The sequence below is a fragment of the Nothoprocta perdicaria genome, unplaced genomic scaffold, assembly GCF_003342845.1.
Source record: "Nothoprocta perdicaria isolate Ctin4 unplaced genomic scaffold, notPer1 scaffold_0, whole genome shotgun sequence".
NCBI lineage: Eukaryota > Metazoa > Chordata > Aves > Tinamiformes > Tinamidae > Nothoprocta > Nothoprocta perdicaria.
In genome coordinates, this window is record NW_020454092.1 from 1,676,002 (window position 1) to 1,696,508 (window position 20,507).

Genomic DNA, 20,507 nt, shown 5'->3' on the forward strand with positions numbered 1-20,507 from the left:
CTTGAAGTTTTAAGAGACTTAGAGTGTTGAATCAGAGCCACTGTTGAAATCCTGCAGCCCTCTCTGCAAAGAATTATTTTTCTCCTCCTGTCATATTTTACTACTGTCAGTTTATTGAGTTGATCTGCTGAGTCATCATGGCTCATACAGGGGAGAAAATGGGTTTCTAAAACTAAACTAGCAAGCATTGTCTGGGTAAAACAAGTTCTGGTTTTTTTTTAGGGGTGGGGGAGGAGGGACTTGGTTCAAAAGTGATCAGCATGTGGTTAAAGTGTTTGCCTGAGTAAGGAGCACGTGCTGAAGTGACTCAGGGCCATGGGTGTCTGCTACTATCTTTGCTAACGGCTGTTGTGACAATGTGTGTTCCAGGAAGCTGTACTGGACAGACCAGGGAACTGACAGTGGAGTCCCTGCAAAGGTTGCCAGTGCAAACATGGATGGCTCGGGCATACAAACACTCTTCACCGGCAACCTCGATCACGTAGAGTTCATTACCATTGACATTAAGGAACAAAAGCTGTACTGGGCTGTCACAAGCACCGGAATGGTAGGAGTTAGTTTTTTAATAGTTGTTTTGTTACCACCTATGTCTATAGTTCTCATGACTAGTTCAGTTACCTCAGTTTACTCATATAACTGGGAGTTGCAGGACTGAGCAAAATCAGGATGATTGTTGTCATTTAATTGCCTTGAAGGAATATTTGGTGAATTTGAATGAAAGAGGAAATCATTATTAGCGTTCTGCTGACACTTGCCTTCCTGCCCATGGAAGCTACATCAAAATGTTTGGTATGAAGAGATTTTAGTACCAGATACTGTATTTTAATTTTGTATTATAACATTGAACTAAGAGTGAACTTTCAACTGATTTCTTAGATTGAAAAGGGCAATGTGGATGGTACAAATCGTGTGACTCTGGTGGTACATCTTTCTCATCCCTGGGGAATTGCTGTGTATGGTGCCTTTCTGTACTACACTGATCGAGACTATGAAGTCATTGAACGAGTTGACAAGTCCACCGGAGCAAACAAAGTCGTACTGAGAGATAATGTCCCAAGACTGAAGTGCCTTCGGGTTTATTACAGAGACAGTAAGTGTTTGCTAAAGAGGAACTTCACGGTGTCCAATTTGTTGAAAACACTAACGTCTCTGAGACAGAATGTGTGCTCTTTCAAAACAAATTGTTTGATTAGGGGAAGACCTTTAGGGAAGTGTCAGAAGTATTTACTTGTGTGTTTTATTAAAGAGTTGTTCCACCATTCAGTTAAGGCATCTGTTGATGTAAAATTGTCCATGTAGTATTGACTGAATAATGAATTCTGTTACTGTTAGCTTCAAATTTGAGATGCACATCTGATTCTTGACTTTCTTGATCTTGGATGACAATAAATGAGCAAATTGATTACTAACAGATATGTACCAAAATGTGCAGTAAAATCTCCCCCCCCCCCCAAATTTGGTAGTACTATGCAAACATACTAGTTTAGTTTTATATGTGTAGGGAGTTTTGATTATCATTGTTCAAATATGTATGTGTAGCCGTGTCTGTCTTTCACAGATTCTGCTGGCTCCTCAAATGGCTGCAGTAATAATGTTGGAGTTTGTCAGCAGCTTTGCCTTCCTGTACCTGGTGGATTATTCTCCTGTGCCTGTGCTACTGGCTTTCAGCTAAATCCTGATAACAGGACCTGCTCCCCATATAGTTCTTTCGTAATTGTTTCTATGCTTTCTGCAATTAAAGGATTTAGTTTAGAGACATCTGATCATTCTGAAGCGATGGTACCACTGGCAGGAAGAGGTATGTGAATATTGTAGTCTCATCACTTCTAATTTTTGACAATATAATACTTACCAAAGGTACTGTATTTAGCACTGCAGTATAAATAGGATGAATACAGTCTAAACACTATGCGGGTAGCATCTGTACAAGGCAGTGGCATTTACTGACCTTTATCTTCCTGGAAAGCAGTCTCTTTATTAGTTTTAGATAGCAAGTTTTATTTTAGCACAGAGTAAAAGTCAAGGTTGAGTAGCTTAATACTCTCACTTTGTGCTCAAAATATTTCATATTAGAGATGCAATATTATATGCATTAGAATTTTATCTGAAAATACTCATATAGGAGAAAATGCCATAGCATTATGAACTGATGGTAATTTTTGTACCATGAATATGTAAAATCTGAAGTAATTCTTATATGCATACCACATTTTTTTTATGAAGTACTTTAATATAAAGATAATTAACTGTTATTTTTCAAAATAATTTAGGGCGAAATGCACTCCATGTGGATGTTCACATGCCTTCTGGTTTCATCTATTGGTGTGACTTCAGCAGCACAGTTCCTTCTCAGAATGCAATACGTAAAATTAAACCTGATGGTTCTAATTTTAGAAATGTTATTACAAATGGAATAGGAAGAAATGGAATTCGTGGCATTGCAGTTGACTGGGTGGCAGGTGAGCATTGCTGAATTTTGGAAAGGATTTTTCTTTGTGTCTTGTAAATATTTTAGACTAATATAAACAGCTCCTTATCTAACTATTTCAAAAGGAAATCATACTTGATTTGAACTTGTATATCCATGAAATTATTTTAAAACAACAGGAATACATACATGTGTACATACAAAAAAAAAGTTCATCTATCATTTGATATAAGACCTAGGTATGAAGTGTTAATACAAATTTATGGTACATTTTCTTTTGTAATAGTGCTTTTAGTTTGACTTTTTTGGTAGGATCTACACAGATTCTGTGTTGAAAACAGTGTAAAAATCTTACAAATTACACTGAAAATTAATCAGATACAGTTCTGTGCCAAAACACAGATTTCACGCATGTGAAGGAATAGCAATAGGCAAGGGAATGCCAATGGTAGCTCTAATTTATTAACACTAAATATTTCAGATAAAAGGTAATTCTAAAGAAAAACTATTGTTAATGCAAAATATTAACATAATTTTGAACGTACATGGCTGATTTTCTCCTTGGAAATTGAAGAGGATTTACAAATTCATTGATCTGTGTAATTTTAAGTATATATTTTTTTAGTTCCTGAAAGTGGAAGCAAGCTTATGTTCCTGTCTATAGATATTACTGAACATATAGCCATAAACATGTGTGAGCTCATGTTTCTGAAGTGTTGATTAACTTTATGTTTTTCTGCCTCCTTTTCTTTTTTTCTTTTTTTTCTTTTTTTTTTTCTTTTTTTCTTTTTAAATGCAGGAAATCTTTATTTTACAAATGCTTTCCTGACAGAGACTTTCATAGAAGTTTTGTGTTTAAACACAACTTATCGCCGTGTTCTGCTTAAAACTACCGTCGATATGCCAAGGCACATAGTAGTAGACCCAAAGAACAGATATCTGTTCTGGGCAGATTATGGACAGAATCCGAAGATCGAACGTGCCTTTCTTGACTGCAGCAACAGAACGGTGCTTGTGTCCGAGGGCATTGTCACCCCTCGGGGCTTGGCCATAGATCACAGCAATGGTTATGTTTACTGGGTGGATGATTCCTTGGATATGATTGCAAGAATTCAGCCTGATGGCGGTGATGTTGAAATTGTGCGTTACGGCAGCCGCTATCCGACTCCCTATGGTATCACTGTCTTTGGAAATTCCATGATCTGGGTGGATAGGAACTTGAAGAAAGTTTTCCAAGCCAGCAAGGAGCCAGGCAATACAGACCAGCCAACTATTATACGAGATAATATTAACTGGTTAAGGGATGTTACCATTTACAACAGTAATTTTCAGTCACGTTCACCCCAGGACATCAACAACAATCCCTGTTTGGAGAACAAAGGAGGCTGTTCCCATCTGTGTTTTGCCCTGCCTGATTTGCAGACACCCAAATGTGGTTGTGCCTTTGGGATGCTGGGCAGTGATGGCAAGAGATGTTCCATTTCAACAGAGGATTACTTGATTTTTGCCCTTGAGAATGGCCTCAGAAGCATCCATCTGGACCCTGAAAATCACAGTCCTCCCTTCCGCACAGTCAATGTTTTACGAACTGCAGTGGCACTAGACTTTGACAGCATAAACAACCGAATATATTTTACACAAAGTTCTCCTTCAGGGACAGGAAGAATCAGTTACATTAGTATTTACTCAGCAATTAGCACTCCGACAGTAGTTGCATCAGGTAAGTGCACCAAAATGTAATTCGAAGTAGTTGCATATTGAGAATACTGGACTGCAGGATCTACCTGCTATCTCAGATGTTTTTATTCTCTTGGTCAAGGTAGACTGGTTAATTGAGATGTCTGATTAATTCCTCCTTTTCACTTTTCTGATTTTTTTTCTCTCTTCTGAAATCCTTATTTCATGGTTGCAATGAAATTGAAGTACAAAACTAAATTTTATTACTTATTTTTGATAATACTTAGATTGCAGCAAGTACACTACAAATGCAAAAAGATATTCTAAATTCTTCAGCATAAGAAAGGAAAAAAATGATGTCAGTATAGAATTTAAATTCCTGTGATGATGCTGGCTATTTTAATGATTTACTTCATTAAAATGTCTGAATGACTGTTGTTATGAATGCTGTCCATACTTGCTATTAAATGCCACTCAGATCCCCCTGGGTGTTGCTGGAGGAGTAGCTCTTTCATAAGAGAGTGAAGAGAGAGGAGTGTAAGGTAGCAGGCCAGTTTATACATCGGCCTGAGGCTGTGTGAAGCAGAGCTGAGAGAGTCACTGAAAAGACCAACAGACTGTTTTGAGAAAGCCAGTAACTGGTCCTAAACAAATGTTCAGTTAAGTTCTGTAGATCAGGACACTTTAGGCCCTCATTTCAGCATGCCTTGCTGTTAAGGGTGGTGTGGAACTGAAGGAGCACCTTCTCTGGAGGAGCTTGGAAAGGTTTGCATGTTGAGTCTTCCCTAAGATCTACTATCCTCAAGGACACAGCCGGTTTGTCCTCCTCCAAGAAGGGTGAAAAAGGAGGGCTAGAGAACGTCTCTTCTGTATCCATCGCTGCTCTCTTTGAAACTGTCTGTATTGCAGTACCTCAGGAAACCCTGCTACACTGAACTTTTTGTGTGTTTATTTGCCTGTGTGTCTAAGATCTGGGGACTCCAGATGGCATAGCCTTTGACTGGATCAATAACAGAGTTTACTACAGCGACTACCTCAACCAGACTATCAGCTCAATGGCCGTGGATGGCTCTAACCGCACAGTGATTGCCCGCGTTCCTCGACCAAGAGCTGTGGTTTTAGATCCCTGCAGAGGGTATGTGATGCACTTTGTACCACTTCAGTTTGATGGTGGGTGAAACTGTAGTTTGGGCTTTAATTAAGACTGTCTGGTACTTCCTTTTTTAGACTCTAGCTTCCAGCTGCAAATAACTGTCTGAGATGGAAATCAGTATGATTAAGTTTTCTGAGTTGATTTCAGCCTCAGAGATTTGAATATTCTGATATTTTTAGAACATTTCTGAATGAATGTAGATGCTTGGACTAGAAGCCTTTGGGAGCAAGAGTTTGAAATGAGACAATCATTGTCAAAGCAGCCAGTGCTCTTCCAGTTGCTGAACTAAACAGAGGAAAAAAAGGGGGATTTTTTAAACCAGGGATTGTTCAAAAATACAGTATCTTGATGGTCATGTGGCAGGGCAAAGAGATCTCTGTGTTTCATCTTACATGATCTTACTCTATTGCTGTGCTTCCTCGGTGCCTCAGGACTGTTCATGTATTTAGTATCAAAGCATGCCTGAGAAACTGGGAGCAGCATCACACTGTATTACAAATGTGGAAAGAGAAAAGACTTACTGACTTTGCAGGATTCTCACAGGAGCTTAAAAAACTTTTCTAAAATCCCCTCTAGTGGAGTCCAGCTATCCCTGCTAGAAATCCCCTCATAAAAGCAGGTCAGAATAGAGGAAGAAGCTCTTTTCTCTGTTCGCATCCTTCACTGCAGTGGGAGAGCCTTGGAGCAGATACGCACTTAGTGAGTGTTTCTGCTAGAAATGTGACTGTGCAATCACCTTTTGGTAGGTACATGTACTGGACTGACTGGAGTTCCAGTGCAAAGATAGAACGAGCTACGCTTGGAGGAAACTTCAGAACACCTATTGTGAGCACCAATTTGGTGTGGCCAAACGGGCTTACCCTGGATTATGAAGAACAGCAGCTATACTGGGCTGATGCAAATCTGTACGTATCAGTAGCACACTTGTTGATTTACATCAGATTACTTTTTATTGATTATGAATTTTTAATCTTTTCCCTCTCTGTTTTTCAGTTTAATTTGATACTTTGTATTATTGAATATTATAAAATGTTTGATAGCTTTTTTTGCAAGAAATAAGCACTAAGTAGAAACAACATTGGAGGTGAACTACTGTGGAATAAATTTTGTGACTTTACAGGATAGATTTAGTCCACTGCTTTATGGCATTTCAACCCATTAGCATCTTTGAACTCAGGACTTGCATAAGCATCTTGTCTAATACACATACTCCTAGTGAAGAGCTCTCCTTGTTCATTGCTCATTGTTGCTGCCTACCAGCTGTGGAGTCAGGCTTGATGTTCTTGTCACTGCCTCCCGGACAGAACATCAATCTTCAAGTCATGTCATGTTTCTTTTGTTCTTGTGGGGAAGTGAAATAATAATAGACAAAGGCTTCAACACCGAAGAACAAAAGGCACCTTTCTACCAAACTGTGTTTATAAGGCATTACTTGTATAAAAGTTAAAAGAGTTTTTAGAAGTCCTGTTGAAAGACAGGAGAACTTGTCATCATATGTTTATCGTTTTAGGCAGAGGATCGAGCGATGCACCCTCACTGGGACAAACCGCGAGATAGTTGTTAGCACTGCTCTGCATCCGTTTGCAATGACCTTGTTTGATCAACACATTTATTGGACAGACTGGAACACAAGAAGCATTTACCGAGCTAATAAATATGATGGTTCAGATCAGATTGTAATGATCATGAATCTGCCTCAGAGACCCATGGATATTCATGTCTGGGCAAAGAGTAAGCAGCAGCAGTGCACCAATCCTTGCAACCAGTTCAATGGTGGTTGCAGTCACATTTGTGCACCAGGTAAGCTAGCATGCTTGGTGACTGTAAACAGATATTGTTGTCTGTATTAGAACCCATAATACAACAGCAAAGAGTCGCAGGGACATAGCTGAAACATTTCTTAAGAAAACATATGAACATATATAAATGCTTAATATTTATTTTATTAATGTAATGTAATGAAGATGATTATAGTTCAGAGTCATAGTGTTTTAGCAATTGAACCAGAGGTTGTGTTTGAGAATCTTAACAAATAAAAACCATAGGTTTCCTATTTAAACCAAAACACTTTCCCTGGGATTCTAACTTATATTTCTGTGGTAAGAAAGAATCATCCATTAGTTATCTTAAGACTTAGTTGCACATGCAAGGAGGGAACCAAAGCGCTGCTGCAGGTCATTTGCCCTAGATGGCTGGGGAGCCAGAATGCCGTGTTCCTGGCAGGCGTGCCCGTCGTATGGCTCGTAAGCGTGCCCTGGCTTGCTGGGAGTTTCTGTGAATGGCTTCCCAGCGGCCTGTCTAAAGCATCAATATTAAATATGCTCGTGTCTCTTTGTTATTTTGTCACTTATTATCAAACATATATGTTTAGGTCCAGCTGGTGCAGAATGTCAGTGTCCCTCCGAAGGTCGCTGGTACTTAGCCAACAACAACAAGCACTGTATTGTGGATAATGGTACCCGCTGTGATTCTGGCTTCTTCACATGCCTTAATGGGCGCTGTATCTCAGAGCGGTGGAAATGTGACAATGACAACGACTGCGGCGATGGCAGTGACGAGCTAGAGAGTGTGTGTGGTAAGCATTTATTGCATGAGAAAGTGAGGTAGCTTGTCCTGTTTATGCTATAGTCAGCATCATTTTTATGGCTTTATGATTGTGGGCTTGCGTCATGAGACTTTAGAAATGATCCCTTACCTGTGCCAAGACCTTGTGTTACATCATGATGTCTGCAGAATTTAGATGAATTTTAGTTTGTCGTGAATCATATTAACCCAATTTCTACTTTGTTTAATTCAAATATGTATTTTACTTTTCATGCAGTCCGTTTTGCTGCTGTGTTTGCCCTAGCAGGTAAAAAGAGAAATATTGTGATTTTACTTGCTACTCTGTCAGGGGCCTGAGATTACATTTCCTCCATGTATTTTATTCTTCTTTTTGATCTCCCGCAGCTTTTCATACTTGTCAGCCAACAGCTTTCACCTGTGGCAATGGGCGCTGTGTGCCCTATCACTACCGCTGTGATCACTACAACGACTGTGGAGACAACAGTGATGAGGCTGGCTGCCTCTTCCGAACCTGTGACTCGCACACAGAGTTTACCTGCAATAATGGAAGATGTATATCCCTTCAGTATGTCTGCAACGGTGTGAACAATTGCTATGATAATGGCACATCCGATGAGAGAAATTGCCGTAAGTTTGTCTTAGTTACCTGTTACATATTCAAATCTGCCTCTTTAGACCAAAGAAAAAGCTAATTTATTTTGTGCTTGTGAAGAATTATGATACATTAGTAAAGAGGAAAGAAAAACTTTATTTACATGTTTGGCTTTCTACTTCCCATACTTTAATAGTATTGGACGTTTTTGAACGAGATACAGCTTAGTGGTATTTAAAAAAAAAAAAAAAGAGGCGAATTTTAAAAAAAGCTCTTAAATTTTTTTTTTTTCCCTCCACCTTCTTAAAGCGGAGCGCACTTGCCAGTCTGGTTTTACAAAATGTCAAAGCACAAACATTTGCATACCTCGAACATACTTGTGCGATGGTGATAACGACTGTGGAGATATGAGTGATGAGAGCCCTACTCACTGTGGTAAGTTAACAGGCCCTCAGTTACCTTCCTGCGCTTCAGTCATGTAATTCACTGCTCCTTGCCTTCAACATAACCCTGAATGTTCTGAGAACATTTACCCTTTGGTAATACTGTAGATTTGTAAGTTTATACACTGTGCTGTTACCTCTCCTTTATCTAAGCTATGCTTTTATTTTATAAAAATGAAAGTAATTTTTTCAGCATTTTTGTATGCCATTTGAGGGATTATTCCTTTTGCTTACTCTGGTCTGTACCTCATGTATATTTATGAAGTTGTTAGAACTGAAGTGTTGTAGTTAATTATTTTTTCTTCCAGAAATTTAAAACTAGTTTGTTTGTTTGTGTTCTGTGATCAATTGAAGTTATCTGTAGTCTCAAATGTAGTTTCCTTTAGCCCTTTCATGCAGTTGTATATACAGTAGCACATGTCATCTTTCATTGTAGCTTCTAGTTAGTGTATAAAAGCATCTAGTTTTCTATCACCCTTGATTATGAAATAACATTCCTTACTAGTGCAGACACTTGTTTGTAGATGCTGTTTATCCCATGGAAAAATGTCTTGGATCATTTTGTAAAATGTATAGCTATTTATAAACTGTGATTTACTTTTAGTACTCCCTAACTGGATTATTTTTGCTTGCACTAATTTTCTTCAAGTTACTTACCTTGGAGTAACTATGCCATAGTCTTTCTAAAATATGAATTCAGTTTTTGTATCTGAATGTGGCCTCTTTGCTCATTGACCTCTATGTGCCAAAGAAAATGTCATAGTCTGTGCAGACCTTGTGAGTCTTGCGCAGCTCATGAAAGATGTGTCTTGTCCCTTCCACAACATTAGTCCTCAGCAGCATTGGGGTTAATGATCTCTAAATTGAGAAGTAAAGGGAAAGAAAGTGAGAGAAAAGGAGAATGAAGGATGAAAGAAGGCCCAAGACCTTACTAAGGAAGCATGTTTCTCTCCATCATCAATGATATATGAAAAAGCAATCAGAAGGGCAGAGTGGGTCTTGGTATCTTGGAACCATTCCATGGTTCTAGGGAAATACAAATAATTACTGAAGAAATTGTCAAGTCCAGGATACATAACAGTTTCAAAGGGCTCTGCCAGAATGCAGAAGAAATATTTGTGTGGATCTTGGCAGGAACTGCTCAGTATTACAGTCTGTTCTTCACTGGCATAAGAAAGGATTCCTACCTGCAAGTTAAGAAAAATCAGTGGGAGAACAAGGAAATCAGTATCTGCCATGAGATATTTCCAACTTTCTTTCCTGTTTTGATTGCTTATAAAGCATAAAGTCTCCTACTGTATGATTAGGGCAGAGGAAAATGAGGCCAGTTACTTGTACACAAGTTTTGAAGATGAATGTAGACAATATTTGTAAATGCTGTGTGCAGTCTTATACCCATGTCAAATTCTGTGCTTTTATGAGCTGATACATGCATCTAAGGAGATAATTAGAAAATTCAAACTAATTTGCACAAAGAACTCTGCAGATGATCCATGGGAAGATGACCTTCCTAGCATATTTTCTCTCTATTTTGAGATCTTTAGTATTTTTGTGTAACATTGATTCAGCTTAAAACAAGGTGGAAGGGTAACAGAAATAAAGAAGAGTCATATATTGTTTTTTTTTTCTTCCAGTCTCACTGACTTGCACAAATAGTGAGTTTCGTTGTACGTCGGGACGTTGCATTCCTGCTCATTGGTACTGTGATCAAGGAATAGACTGTGCTGATGGCTCTGATGAACCTGCCTCTTGTGGTAAGTGGTTGCTCAAAAGATTTATGTAGAGACAGAAACAACATGGGCTATGGGAAATCTATAGTTTCTTTTGTAGGCAATTGTAAGGCATTGTAAATGGAAACTAAATACTTTATACAGTTTATTCAGTGGCTTTAAGTGATCTGACTTGCTGAGTAATACGAAGCAGTAATTTTACTATAGGTTCTGTGTGGAATATGAATCCTCTTACTGCCACAATTGCTTGGTGTTGATGTAAAACCTCCTGTGTGCTCTGATGGTGGTGAATCAACTGATGAGAGGTGACAAGTATTGTGGTGCTGTTTTGAAGGTGAAAGCAGATACCATGTTGTGCAGGAAGCGAGTGTGCAGTATTTATGAAAAAAGGGGGCATAGGATGCAGAGAAACATGTTTTAACATAGTATGAGATGGGAAACCACACAATCACAGTAAACAATTCCTGTACACACATTGGAAACTGATAGTAATAAACAGGGAGGAAGGAGGAAAGAAGTCAGAAGTTGAGTAATTTCCATGGAAAGAGAAAACAGGCAAACCGAAATCCCTGGGAATTGATTTTACAACCTTGGTGTTAATCTCATTGTAAAAACTGGCTTACTGTTTGTTTTTATGATTTAAGCAAGACTGCTAGCTCACTTTGCACGTTACTGGAGTTTGCAGCTTTTATGAACTTTTGATCCCTAGCTCATAAATAATAGTTAAATCAGATTGATAATGCACTGACTGTTGTATTCATGTTAGATCTCATCTTGTCTTTGCATTTTGGTTTTCTGATCTCGTTTTTTTGAGCAAGCTACTTCTGAATTCCAACAAGATCAACAGACTGATAGTCCAAACAGTGAGGTAATTGTAGTGACTGTTCATGAAGCTGACCTAGAGGGAGACTCTGGACTGTTAACGGGAGCTGTTTTCCTTACCTCAGCACATAATACTTCATTTAGTCTCTTATACAGAAGCTTCTATTCTATTTTTCAGTATCATAAGGTTCTCCCTAAAATACCTTCCTCGGGAGGTTATCATGTCAGTGCGTTATTTTAATGAGCAGAGTTACTGTGTTCATTTTTAAGTGCCCCAAGTGCGGACTTGTTCAAGCGACCAGTTCAGATGTGATGATGGCAGGTGCATCCCAGCCACGTGGATCTGTGATGGTGATAATGACTGTGGGGATATGAGTGATGAAGATCAAAGACACAATTGTGGTAGGTATCTAATCTAAATAGATGCTTCACCTCCTCTTTTTGACCTGCAGGCATTTTCTTTAAAATCTCTGTCATTTTTCTATCTATAAAGATACACATTAAGCATGAATTATACTCTTCCTGTATCTTCAGCTTCGTTATATTGAACTAAAATTTTACTTTTGCCAGTGTTCCATTTTGTTTTGTTTAGTTTTGTGAGTGCTCACCTCTGAATTGATGAGTTGGAGTGGAGATGTAAATAGCGTGGTTAGTTTGTATAATCTGGGAAACAAAAGCAATCTGAAGTTCACTATCATCACACACTATAGTTTGTGCATATTACTATACAAATGATATTGATATAATCTTTATGTATTAGTGAGCAAAAAGAGCATGGCTGTTCAGATGGTGAACAGAAGAAAGAAGGTCCTGGAAGCCTGATCTTACTTCTTGGTTCCTTTAACAGTGGTTGGATACACTTGAAGTCTCTGTTCTGTTTCAGTTCAGTCATACTCTTTTTGCTCCCTGGAGCACAAATTGTGTCAAAGAATGTGATGTTTGGACAATCTGGGACTCATTTTTATTCAGCTGCCAGAAAATCTGGCTTGATGCATGGAAATTTTATATTGATAATCCAGCAAGATCCAGCACTCTGCACACCCAAAATTACCTAAAGTGCTTTGACTTGCCATGAAGAACAATACCTGGATGAATAACAGCAGATATTAGTATGACTTCTCTATATGAGAGAGTCCAGTGATATCTTTTTGCATGAGGAGCAGAGCATATGCATGATATTAAGGATGGGCAGCAGGGGTGAAGGGAGGTGATGTGTCCAGGGAGCACAACTTGCTGACTTGGCAAACGTGGCTCGTTCCAGCAACGCGCAACTGCACTGCGGCCGAGTTCACGTGCACCAGTAACCGGCCCCCACTCAGGAGGTGCATCCCGCGGGCCTGGGTCTGCGATGGCGATGCTGACTGCAGCGACGCTCTCGATGAACACCAGAACTGCACACGAAGGTCTTGCACAGCAAATGAGTTCACTTGTAGTAATGGCTTGTGTATCCGCAACACATACAGGTTTGTAAATACTTTAACTGCTGCAGAACATCCTCAGAAATTGCCTGAAATGAAAAACTAATTTAACTTGGTGGGGTTTGTTTTGTTTTGTTCTTTTTTGTTTTGCATTAGTTGTTAAATAGATTTGCATGATAGTTATTTTTCAGTTTTACATTCCTGTATTAGTTTTAACTTGAAAACGCATTTTGCATACTAATATCCCTTGTGCTCACTGTTGTCTTTTAATACTTTTCTGTGTACCATCTGTTGAGGTGATTCTAATCAGTTTTTCTGATTGACTGTGCAAATACATTAGTTTTCTTTGCAATAAACAGTAAAGAGAATAGCAGGATTCATGAGACCAGACTGTATGTAATATGCATCTGTCTCATTGGAGCCAATAATATGTGAGCCACTTGGTAATCAGGAGAATTGATTGAGTGTATCAATCTGCCATATAGTCACTGTCTTAAAGTTGAACAAAGTATTCATTCTTCTTCAGATGTGACAGACGGAATGACTGTGGTGACAGCAGTGATGAAAGGGGATGCATCTATGAAGCATGTCAGCTGTACCAGTTTACCTGTCAGAATGGGCGCTGCATTTCCAAAGTCTACATCTGTGACGGGGATAACGATTGTGGCGATGAATCTGATGAGCTGGAGCACCTCTGTACCACACCAGAAGCAACTTGCTCTCCTCATCATTTTAAATGTGACAATGGAAACTGCATTGAAATGACCAAAGTCTGCAATCGCTTGGATGATTGCTTAGATAATAGCGACGAAAAAGGATGTGGTATGTATAGATTTGTGTGAATGATATTATTCCCTTTAAAATGCTTAGACATCTAATCTGTCATTTTAATTAACTCATATTTATAATTAATTATTACTATTTTAATAAGCCCTGAAAACCAGTTAATTATATAAAATGTATATATAGTTTATACATTGTTATATATTGCCCTTACATTTGTAAAATATATCATTCCTAAGTATATATTTTGCACTCAGTGGATTTGATAATAGACTGCACAGGAGCTGGAATAATTTATATCGGTTGACATTCTTTTCCTTGCTCATCTGTTACGCCTAGTCCAGATGAGTATTCAGAATTTTCAGAAGGAGGGCGGGAGAGGGAATATGCTGGATAATCATGGCACTATCTTCTCAGTAGGCCAGTTCCTTGAACAGAATTCCTTTTCCTTTCCCAGGTGTAAATGAATGCAGTGACCCTTCAATCAGTAGGTGTGATCATGAATGCACAGACACCCAGACAAGTTTCTACTGTTCTTGCCATCCTGGATACAAACTTATGTCTGATAAACGGACTTGTGATGATATAGATGAGTGCAATGAAACTCCATCAGTATGTAGCCAGATTTGTGAGAACACAGCTGGCTCCTACATCTGTAAGTGTGCTCCAGGCTATATCCGGGAGCCTGATGGAAAAAGTTGCCGACAAAATAGTAATATCTCCCCATACCTTATTTTTAGCAACCGTTACTATCTGAGAAATCTCACAGCAGATGGCCAGTCTTACTCTCTCATTTTGCAAGGACTGAGAAATGTGGTGGCACTGGACTTTGACAGGGTGGAAAAAAGGTTGTACTGGATTGATGTGGGGAGGAAGGTCATTGAACGGATGTTCCTAAATGGAACAAATAAGGAGACAGTGATAAGTGATGATGTGCCCAGCGGGGAAGGTATTGCTGTTGACTGGGTTGGCAGGTAAGAAAATACATTTTCTGTCCTTCTGGTTGGTGGTGTGTGAAGGAGTTTATTTTAGGGTCTTTCTCCACACTCATATGAAACTCTTGCAGCACATGCAGATAACTTTGGATTATGAATACAGTAATACTCTGGAATACTCAGTAATACTCAGTACTCTGGAAAAGTTTATCAGCTTCTAATGCATTATCTAAAACTTTTGATTATAATGCTCTCCTGTCTCTTATACTGAGCATATATCTGAGTCCATATGACTCCTGGGAGAGACTTGTTAGGAAACTGTCCTTGAACAGGGCTACCCACGCAGGCTGGTGAGAGGATCACTTAGCCCATGGAGGATGCTCAGGGCCTCTGAGCTTAGTCTCTTTCTTCTTAGTCTCTTTCTGCTAGCACTAGCTGAGATTGGGATTCAGGCTCCACTCTGTAAGTAAATTAAATGCAAATAATGTAATTAGATTCTAGTGAAGCCAATAACAAACAACAGTTATGTCATTTAGCTTCTGTACCAATGTGAAAAGCATATTTCCTCTTTAAAAAGTATCTTCAAGTGCTATAAACTTCTTTCTTGTAAAGAGGTTAGTATAAGCATTAGGTGATTGGAAAGCACTTTGCATTTTGGTCATTTTTTAATTGTCTTTTTTATTTTTTGAGTGCATTCCTATCAACATGAAAAGCTGAAATATCTCCAGATAATGAGATTGGCTCAGAGTCACATTTGGACTGAATACGAGAGTCTTTGAATATGTGAATATAGTTATTTTTTAGTAGTAGTTTTTATATTATACTTGTTTTTATTTTTGAACACCTGTGTGTTCAGGTAAAGGTAATTCAAATTAATGGTCCTAACATTCCCAAATGATAAGCCATACGTGGCATTGTGAAAAAGGGGAAGATGTTTTTAGCCCCAGTGGTATTACTGCTCCACTGTTAATCCAGGTGCTGAATTAATTCAGCTCCCATCAGTTATGTTTTCAATCAGGTTTTTTTGAGGTGTTGGAGAGAGGCTGTAAGAAGGTATATGATGGTAGATGAGTTGTGTCAGTCTCTCTGCTTCTCCCTCTTGGGAGGGTCCCTGGTCAGGGCAGTGTAAGCGAAGACTGGGTTTTTTTTGTTTTTTTAAATTACAGATTTTAATAATTCTAGGCAAAGTAATAGGAGAAATTCTAGCTTCATGCTAGAAAATTGTGTGTAAAGTTTAAGTTAGGCTATCAAATTTTGATTCAAATTTCAATAGCTAGCAGCTTTCAAAGGAGAACCTGGCAAACATTTTGCCTGTTTTATAGGATGAGAGGAGCCAACATGGAAGCGGTGGTGCAGCTCTGATCACAAGACACTGCTCTGCACTTCCCTCTTCCTCTTTGCTATCTGATGCTGGGAGCAGAGGGAGGGAAGAGAGAATCAGTAATTTGGGGCCAATGGCACATAATTACTTAGCTGGGCAACTGCAACTTTGAAGGTGGCACCAACGACTGGAGGCAGGAAGAGCAGGAGTGAAAAGGGCCAGCTTGGAGCATGATCTAGAGGAGATATCAGAACAGTGCGCATGTTCTTTATGGTGCATGTATCGCTTCTTGGAGAAAAAACTCTGAAGTAAAATAAACCAAATAACTAGGAGTACATGAATTAATTCTAAAACATTTCAGAAAACTCTACTGGGTGGATGCCTACAAAGACTGTCTCTATGTTGCTGAACTTGATGGAAGATTCCGGAAAAAAATGGTGGATGGGTGTGTGGATGCCAACAACACTTTCTGCTTTCAGTACCCCAGAGCAATTGTTGTTCATCCGAAATATGGGTATGATATTTTCAAGAGCCCTTTTTCTTCCTGTTGTGAGTAGTCTTGTGAAGACCGAGTAACTGAAGAAAATTTTGACAGTCTGTGCTTAGATTTGTGTGGTGTTAGATTTTAGCTGTAATTCAGGAAAAAGAGCATCTTACCTTTCGTAACTATATACAGAGCTGTTGGGTACCATCGGAAGTGGAATTTGATCCTGTGTGAACAAGGAAATTTTGATGGAATAGTTGCCAAGTTTGATAGAAATATGTTCTTGGGGACACACATAACTATTTGTCTGCACTAGTAATTAAACTAACATAGAAATATATTAACCTTTTTCTTATCTTAGTCTCTGCTTTAGTTTTTCTACAGGAAACCGTATATTCAAGATGTGTCTTGTAATATTTATTTAAGTATATTTTTAGCACATTCTTAACTTTAAGCATTCATTTGAACAGACAAATTTACTGGACAGACTGGGCAGATCGAGCCTATATTGGAAGAGTGGGCATGGATGGCAAAGAGAAGACGGTCATCATTTCTACCAAGTTAGAATGGCCCAATGGACTCACCATAGATTACACCAACGACAAGCTCTACTGGGCAGATGCCCACCTAAATTACATTGAGTACGTACAAATAGAAGAATAAAGAAACTGAATGATTGCTCATATTGGATTTTGATGGTAGCGTTTATAGATGCTGTGAGCACATAGCTACTTCCCTCCAGTGACTTGATAGGAAACTGAAGTTGTAGAGGGTGTGGATTACTAGATGCCACAGTAGCATAATGCCCACCTTAGGCCTCACTTGGAGAAGTAAAACACGGAAGTGTTTTATTGAGGAATGGAAGTAAAAAGATTCATGCTTTGCTGAGAAGATGCATATATTTGCTGGAATATTTCACTTCATTTATGCTGAGGTGTACAACTTGAAAAAAGCATTTTCTACACCAATGTCTTTAAAATGCATATTCATTAAATGTAAATCCGCTTGCCTCTTGCTCTCTTGTATTTTTAAATTCTTCTCTGGAGCAAGGTCATAATAAAAATATAAAATCCTATTAAAATACCTTATCAGAAGGGGCACTAGTCTAGGTATATAGGAAGCAGATTGCTTTGAATGTCCCATCATTAGCAGTCTGAATCATCTGGACTGATCTTCCATATTGGAGGGGGGGGAGAGGAAAAAGAGAGAGAGAGAGAGAGAGAGAGAGAGAGAGAGAGAGAGAGAGAGAACGAGAACCTGCTTACAGCAAATATGCAAAACATCATTAATCCAGCTGATAAATATCTGTGGGAGGACTCTGCCTTTCAGTGTATGTTTCTCTGTTCCATTTCTCTGCCTAATACAACCTGTTTAACTTTTCTGCAACTCTTTAAATGAAGAAGAACAGTGCTTCCTTGTGGGATGAGAAGGCTGCAGCATTAACTAATTATTGGTCCTGGTCACCAGTAATAAAGTACTGTAAACACAGGTAGTAAAGATGAGAAGATCTAGCTCTTACTGAGTGTTTTGCATTTTTTTTTTTTTTTTTCCTTTTTAATATGTTTATAGGTACTCTGACCTGGATGGACATCATCGTCACACAGTATATGATGGGACTTTACCTCATCCATTTGCAATTACAATTTTTGAAGACACGATATATTGGACTGATTGGAACACGAGAACAGTTGAAAAGGGAAATAAATATGATGGGTCAGACAGGACTGTTCTTGTGAACACAACACACAGGCCATTTGACATCCATGTCTACCATCCTTACAGACAGCCATTTGGTGAGAAAACAGAATTAGATATGCATTTAGAGGGCCAGCTTTTATCTGAAGAGTAATTGTAAGGGGTACTGAATGCACTTAGCTGAAGAAATAGTATCAGGCTGAAAATGTGTACCTCGAAACTATTAGTTTTTAAAAGTTACAACTCTGTATGTTCATACCTGTTTCTCTCTCTGAGTGCCTAATTATGTAGGATTTGTTTCTGAAGTGATGTCAGTAGTCCCCATAACGTAGTAGAGGAGATTGTTGTTAGTTGAGACATTTATGTCCTGAGGTTTGCAAATTATGGTAATATTTATTCTTTTGTTTTGCCAGTTAATAATCCTTGTGGCACCAACAATGGTGGCTGTTCCCATCTTTGTCTAATAAAAGCTGGTGGTCAGGGTTATTCCTGTGAATGTCCTGATAACTTCATGATAGTTCAGTTTGGCAACACAGCCCACTGCCTGCCAATGTGCTCTAGCACCCAGTTTCTCTGTGCAGACTCTGACAGGTAAGTTCACTGCTCATCATCTCTTCAATGTGTTTTAGAGATATATTCTACAGAAAAGACTTTTCAAAAGAGTATGAAAGTAGCATTTTCTCCTGATATCCCTGTGATTTTGGAATGTTTGGTCAAATACAAGCCAGATAGACTTTATTTTCGGCAAAGTATTTCTAGATGGCTTTGTTTAAATTGAGTGTTTTACCTTTAAGTTTGTGCTGTTAGCGACATATTGCACCAAAAACCTTTTTTGGCGAATTCATAAAACTGGAACCTTTTCCTAATTTTTGTACGTCTTTTGCAACATACCCGTTTCTGTCTTTAACTCACAAGTGCGGGTTGCCTCCTAGAAAAGCCATTTATCTGATGCAAGGATGCATTCTTGACCCTGTTCTTTGAGATGACTGTGGTCAGAGGAGAGGAAAGGTAGCGTAAGAGTTGCTGTGCTGACACTGTATTGTGAAAATGTTATGTGGTTATAAATCCATTTGAAGACTGATGTAAAAAGCATAAGTGACAGTTACCATGAATGTACTTCAAAATTCAAACCCTCTGTATTAATTTGCTGTGAACCTCCTTCTAAAGAGTCATCAGCATCATCTGTTTCTGGTAACAGTCTTCTGGCATGTTTTGTAAATGTGCAATTTGTGAAGCAGAAGACATGAAATTCAAATTGTATTGGAAATTAATGGGAAATAACATTGAGAAAAGACTGTCTTTTATGCCATAAAACAACAACTGTGTGTCTGTAAAGACTTCCTGATTGAAGAACATTATTTTGTTTTTGTAGGTGTATTCCTATCTGGTGGAAATGTGATGGACAGAGGGATTGTCGAGATGGCTCTGATGAACCCACTACTTGTCCACACCGATACTGTCCCGTTGGTCAGTTCCAGTGTAATGATGGGAACTGCACAAGTCCACATTTCTTGTGCAATACCCTGCCAGATTGCCATGACAGATCAGATGAAGATCCTGTACTTTGTGGTATGTTACTGGTAATAATTTTAAGCAAGTTTCTCCAACCATGGAAAGGTTGTTTTGAAGACCTATATGTAATAACAGCTTTTTAGAAACTTAAGCTAATTATGATTTTGAAATAAATGTCTTATTTTTCACAGGGCAGCCTTATTCCTCTTCTTGTAAATAATGTAGTTTTGGCATTTAGAAATGTAGTGTAACATAAAGAAAAAACAAAGCAGTATGGTCATGTCATTGATATTTTCCTTGCCTTTTGTTAGTAAAGTGTTTCTGACAATGTCATAATTAAATGAAATGTGAATTCTATCTGAATGTGATATAGCTGAGTTCCTCAGTGTAGCACAGGGAAATATTAAATAAGTAGAAATGTGGTAGCTGCATAAAGTGTCTCTGATATTGAAGTACCAGGTAGAGGAAAATTCAAGTCTACATCATTCCTTCTGTTCATCATTTCATGCATAGAAAAGAATCCTTTAGTTCAGAAAATATATGGGAATTGTATTGTCTCCTCTTAAACAAAGGGCAGTGGCATTGCATATGAAAAGGTAGTAGGAGGGTGTCCAGTGAGACACAAAATCAGAGGCAAAGAACAAGGTGGACTCCCATTTCATAGCCCTTCAGAGCTTTCCTAGTTTGTCCACATTGCTAACATGAGCAGAGAGTGCACAGTTCTAGTTTAAAGTGACTGGACACTCCTGCCTCAATCATGTTTGAATGCTGGGTCTTTAATTTGCTTTGTTTTCAGAGAAACTGTTGCCTTTCTCATTCCTACGAACTGTAGAGCTTTGGCTTGGCTGAAAATCTCTTTGCAGTGTTAGAAATCTCTACCTTAACTGCTCAAGTAAATACTGTTTGATTTTTTTTCAAGGTCTTTCTTTCTTTTTTTTTTTTTTTTTTT

General features: G+C 38.5%; 1 protein-coding gene across 1 annotated transcript in view; it reads left to right on the forward strand.

The window, feature by feature from the left end:
- LRP2 (LDL receptor related protein 2) overlaps positions 1–20,507 on the forward strand; it is a 103,454-nt gene that overhangs the window by 60,183 nt on the left and 22,764 nt on the right. The window contains exons 35-55 of the mRNA XM_026047885.1: positions 370–547; positions 877–1,090; positions 1,559–1,798; positions 2,271–2,459; positions 3,228–4,148; positions 5,075–5,240; positions 6,005–6,163; positions 6,769–7,058; positions 7,630–7,833; positions 8,208–8,450; positions 8,725–8,850; positions 10,493–10,612; positions 11,681–11,812; positions 12,672–12,873; positions 13,355–13,650; positions 14,069–14,585; positions 16,229–16,381; positions 16,822–16,992; positions 17,921–18,144; positions 18,460–18,637; positions 19,419–19,615. Of these exons, the coding sequence (XP_025903670.1) occupies positions 370–547; positions 877–1,090; positions 1,559–1,798; positions 2,271–2,459; positions 3,228–4,148; positions 5,075–5,240; positions 6,005–6,163; positions 6,769–7,058; positions 7,630–7,833; positions 8,208–8,450; positions 8,725–8,850; positions 10,493–10,612; positions 11,681–11,812; positions 12,672–12,873; positions 13,355–13,650; positions 14,069–14,585; positions 16,229–16,381; positions 16,822–16,992; positions 17,921–18,144; positions 18,460–18,637; positions 19,419–19,615 (5,120 nt within the window). The remainder of the gene's footprint in view (positions 1–369; positions 548–876; positions 1,091–1,558; positions 1,799–2,270; positions 2,460–3,227; positions 4,149–5,074; positions 5,241–6,004; positions 6,164–6,768; positions 7,059–7,629; positions 7,834–8,207; positions 8,451–8,724; positions 8,851–10,492; positions 10,613–11,680; positions 11,813–12,671; positions 12,874–13,354; positions 13,651–14,068; positions 14,586–16,228; positions 16,382–16,821; positions 16,993–17,920; positions 18,145–18,459; positions 18,638–19,418; positions 19,616–20,507) is intronic.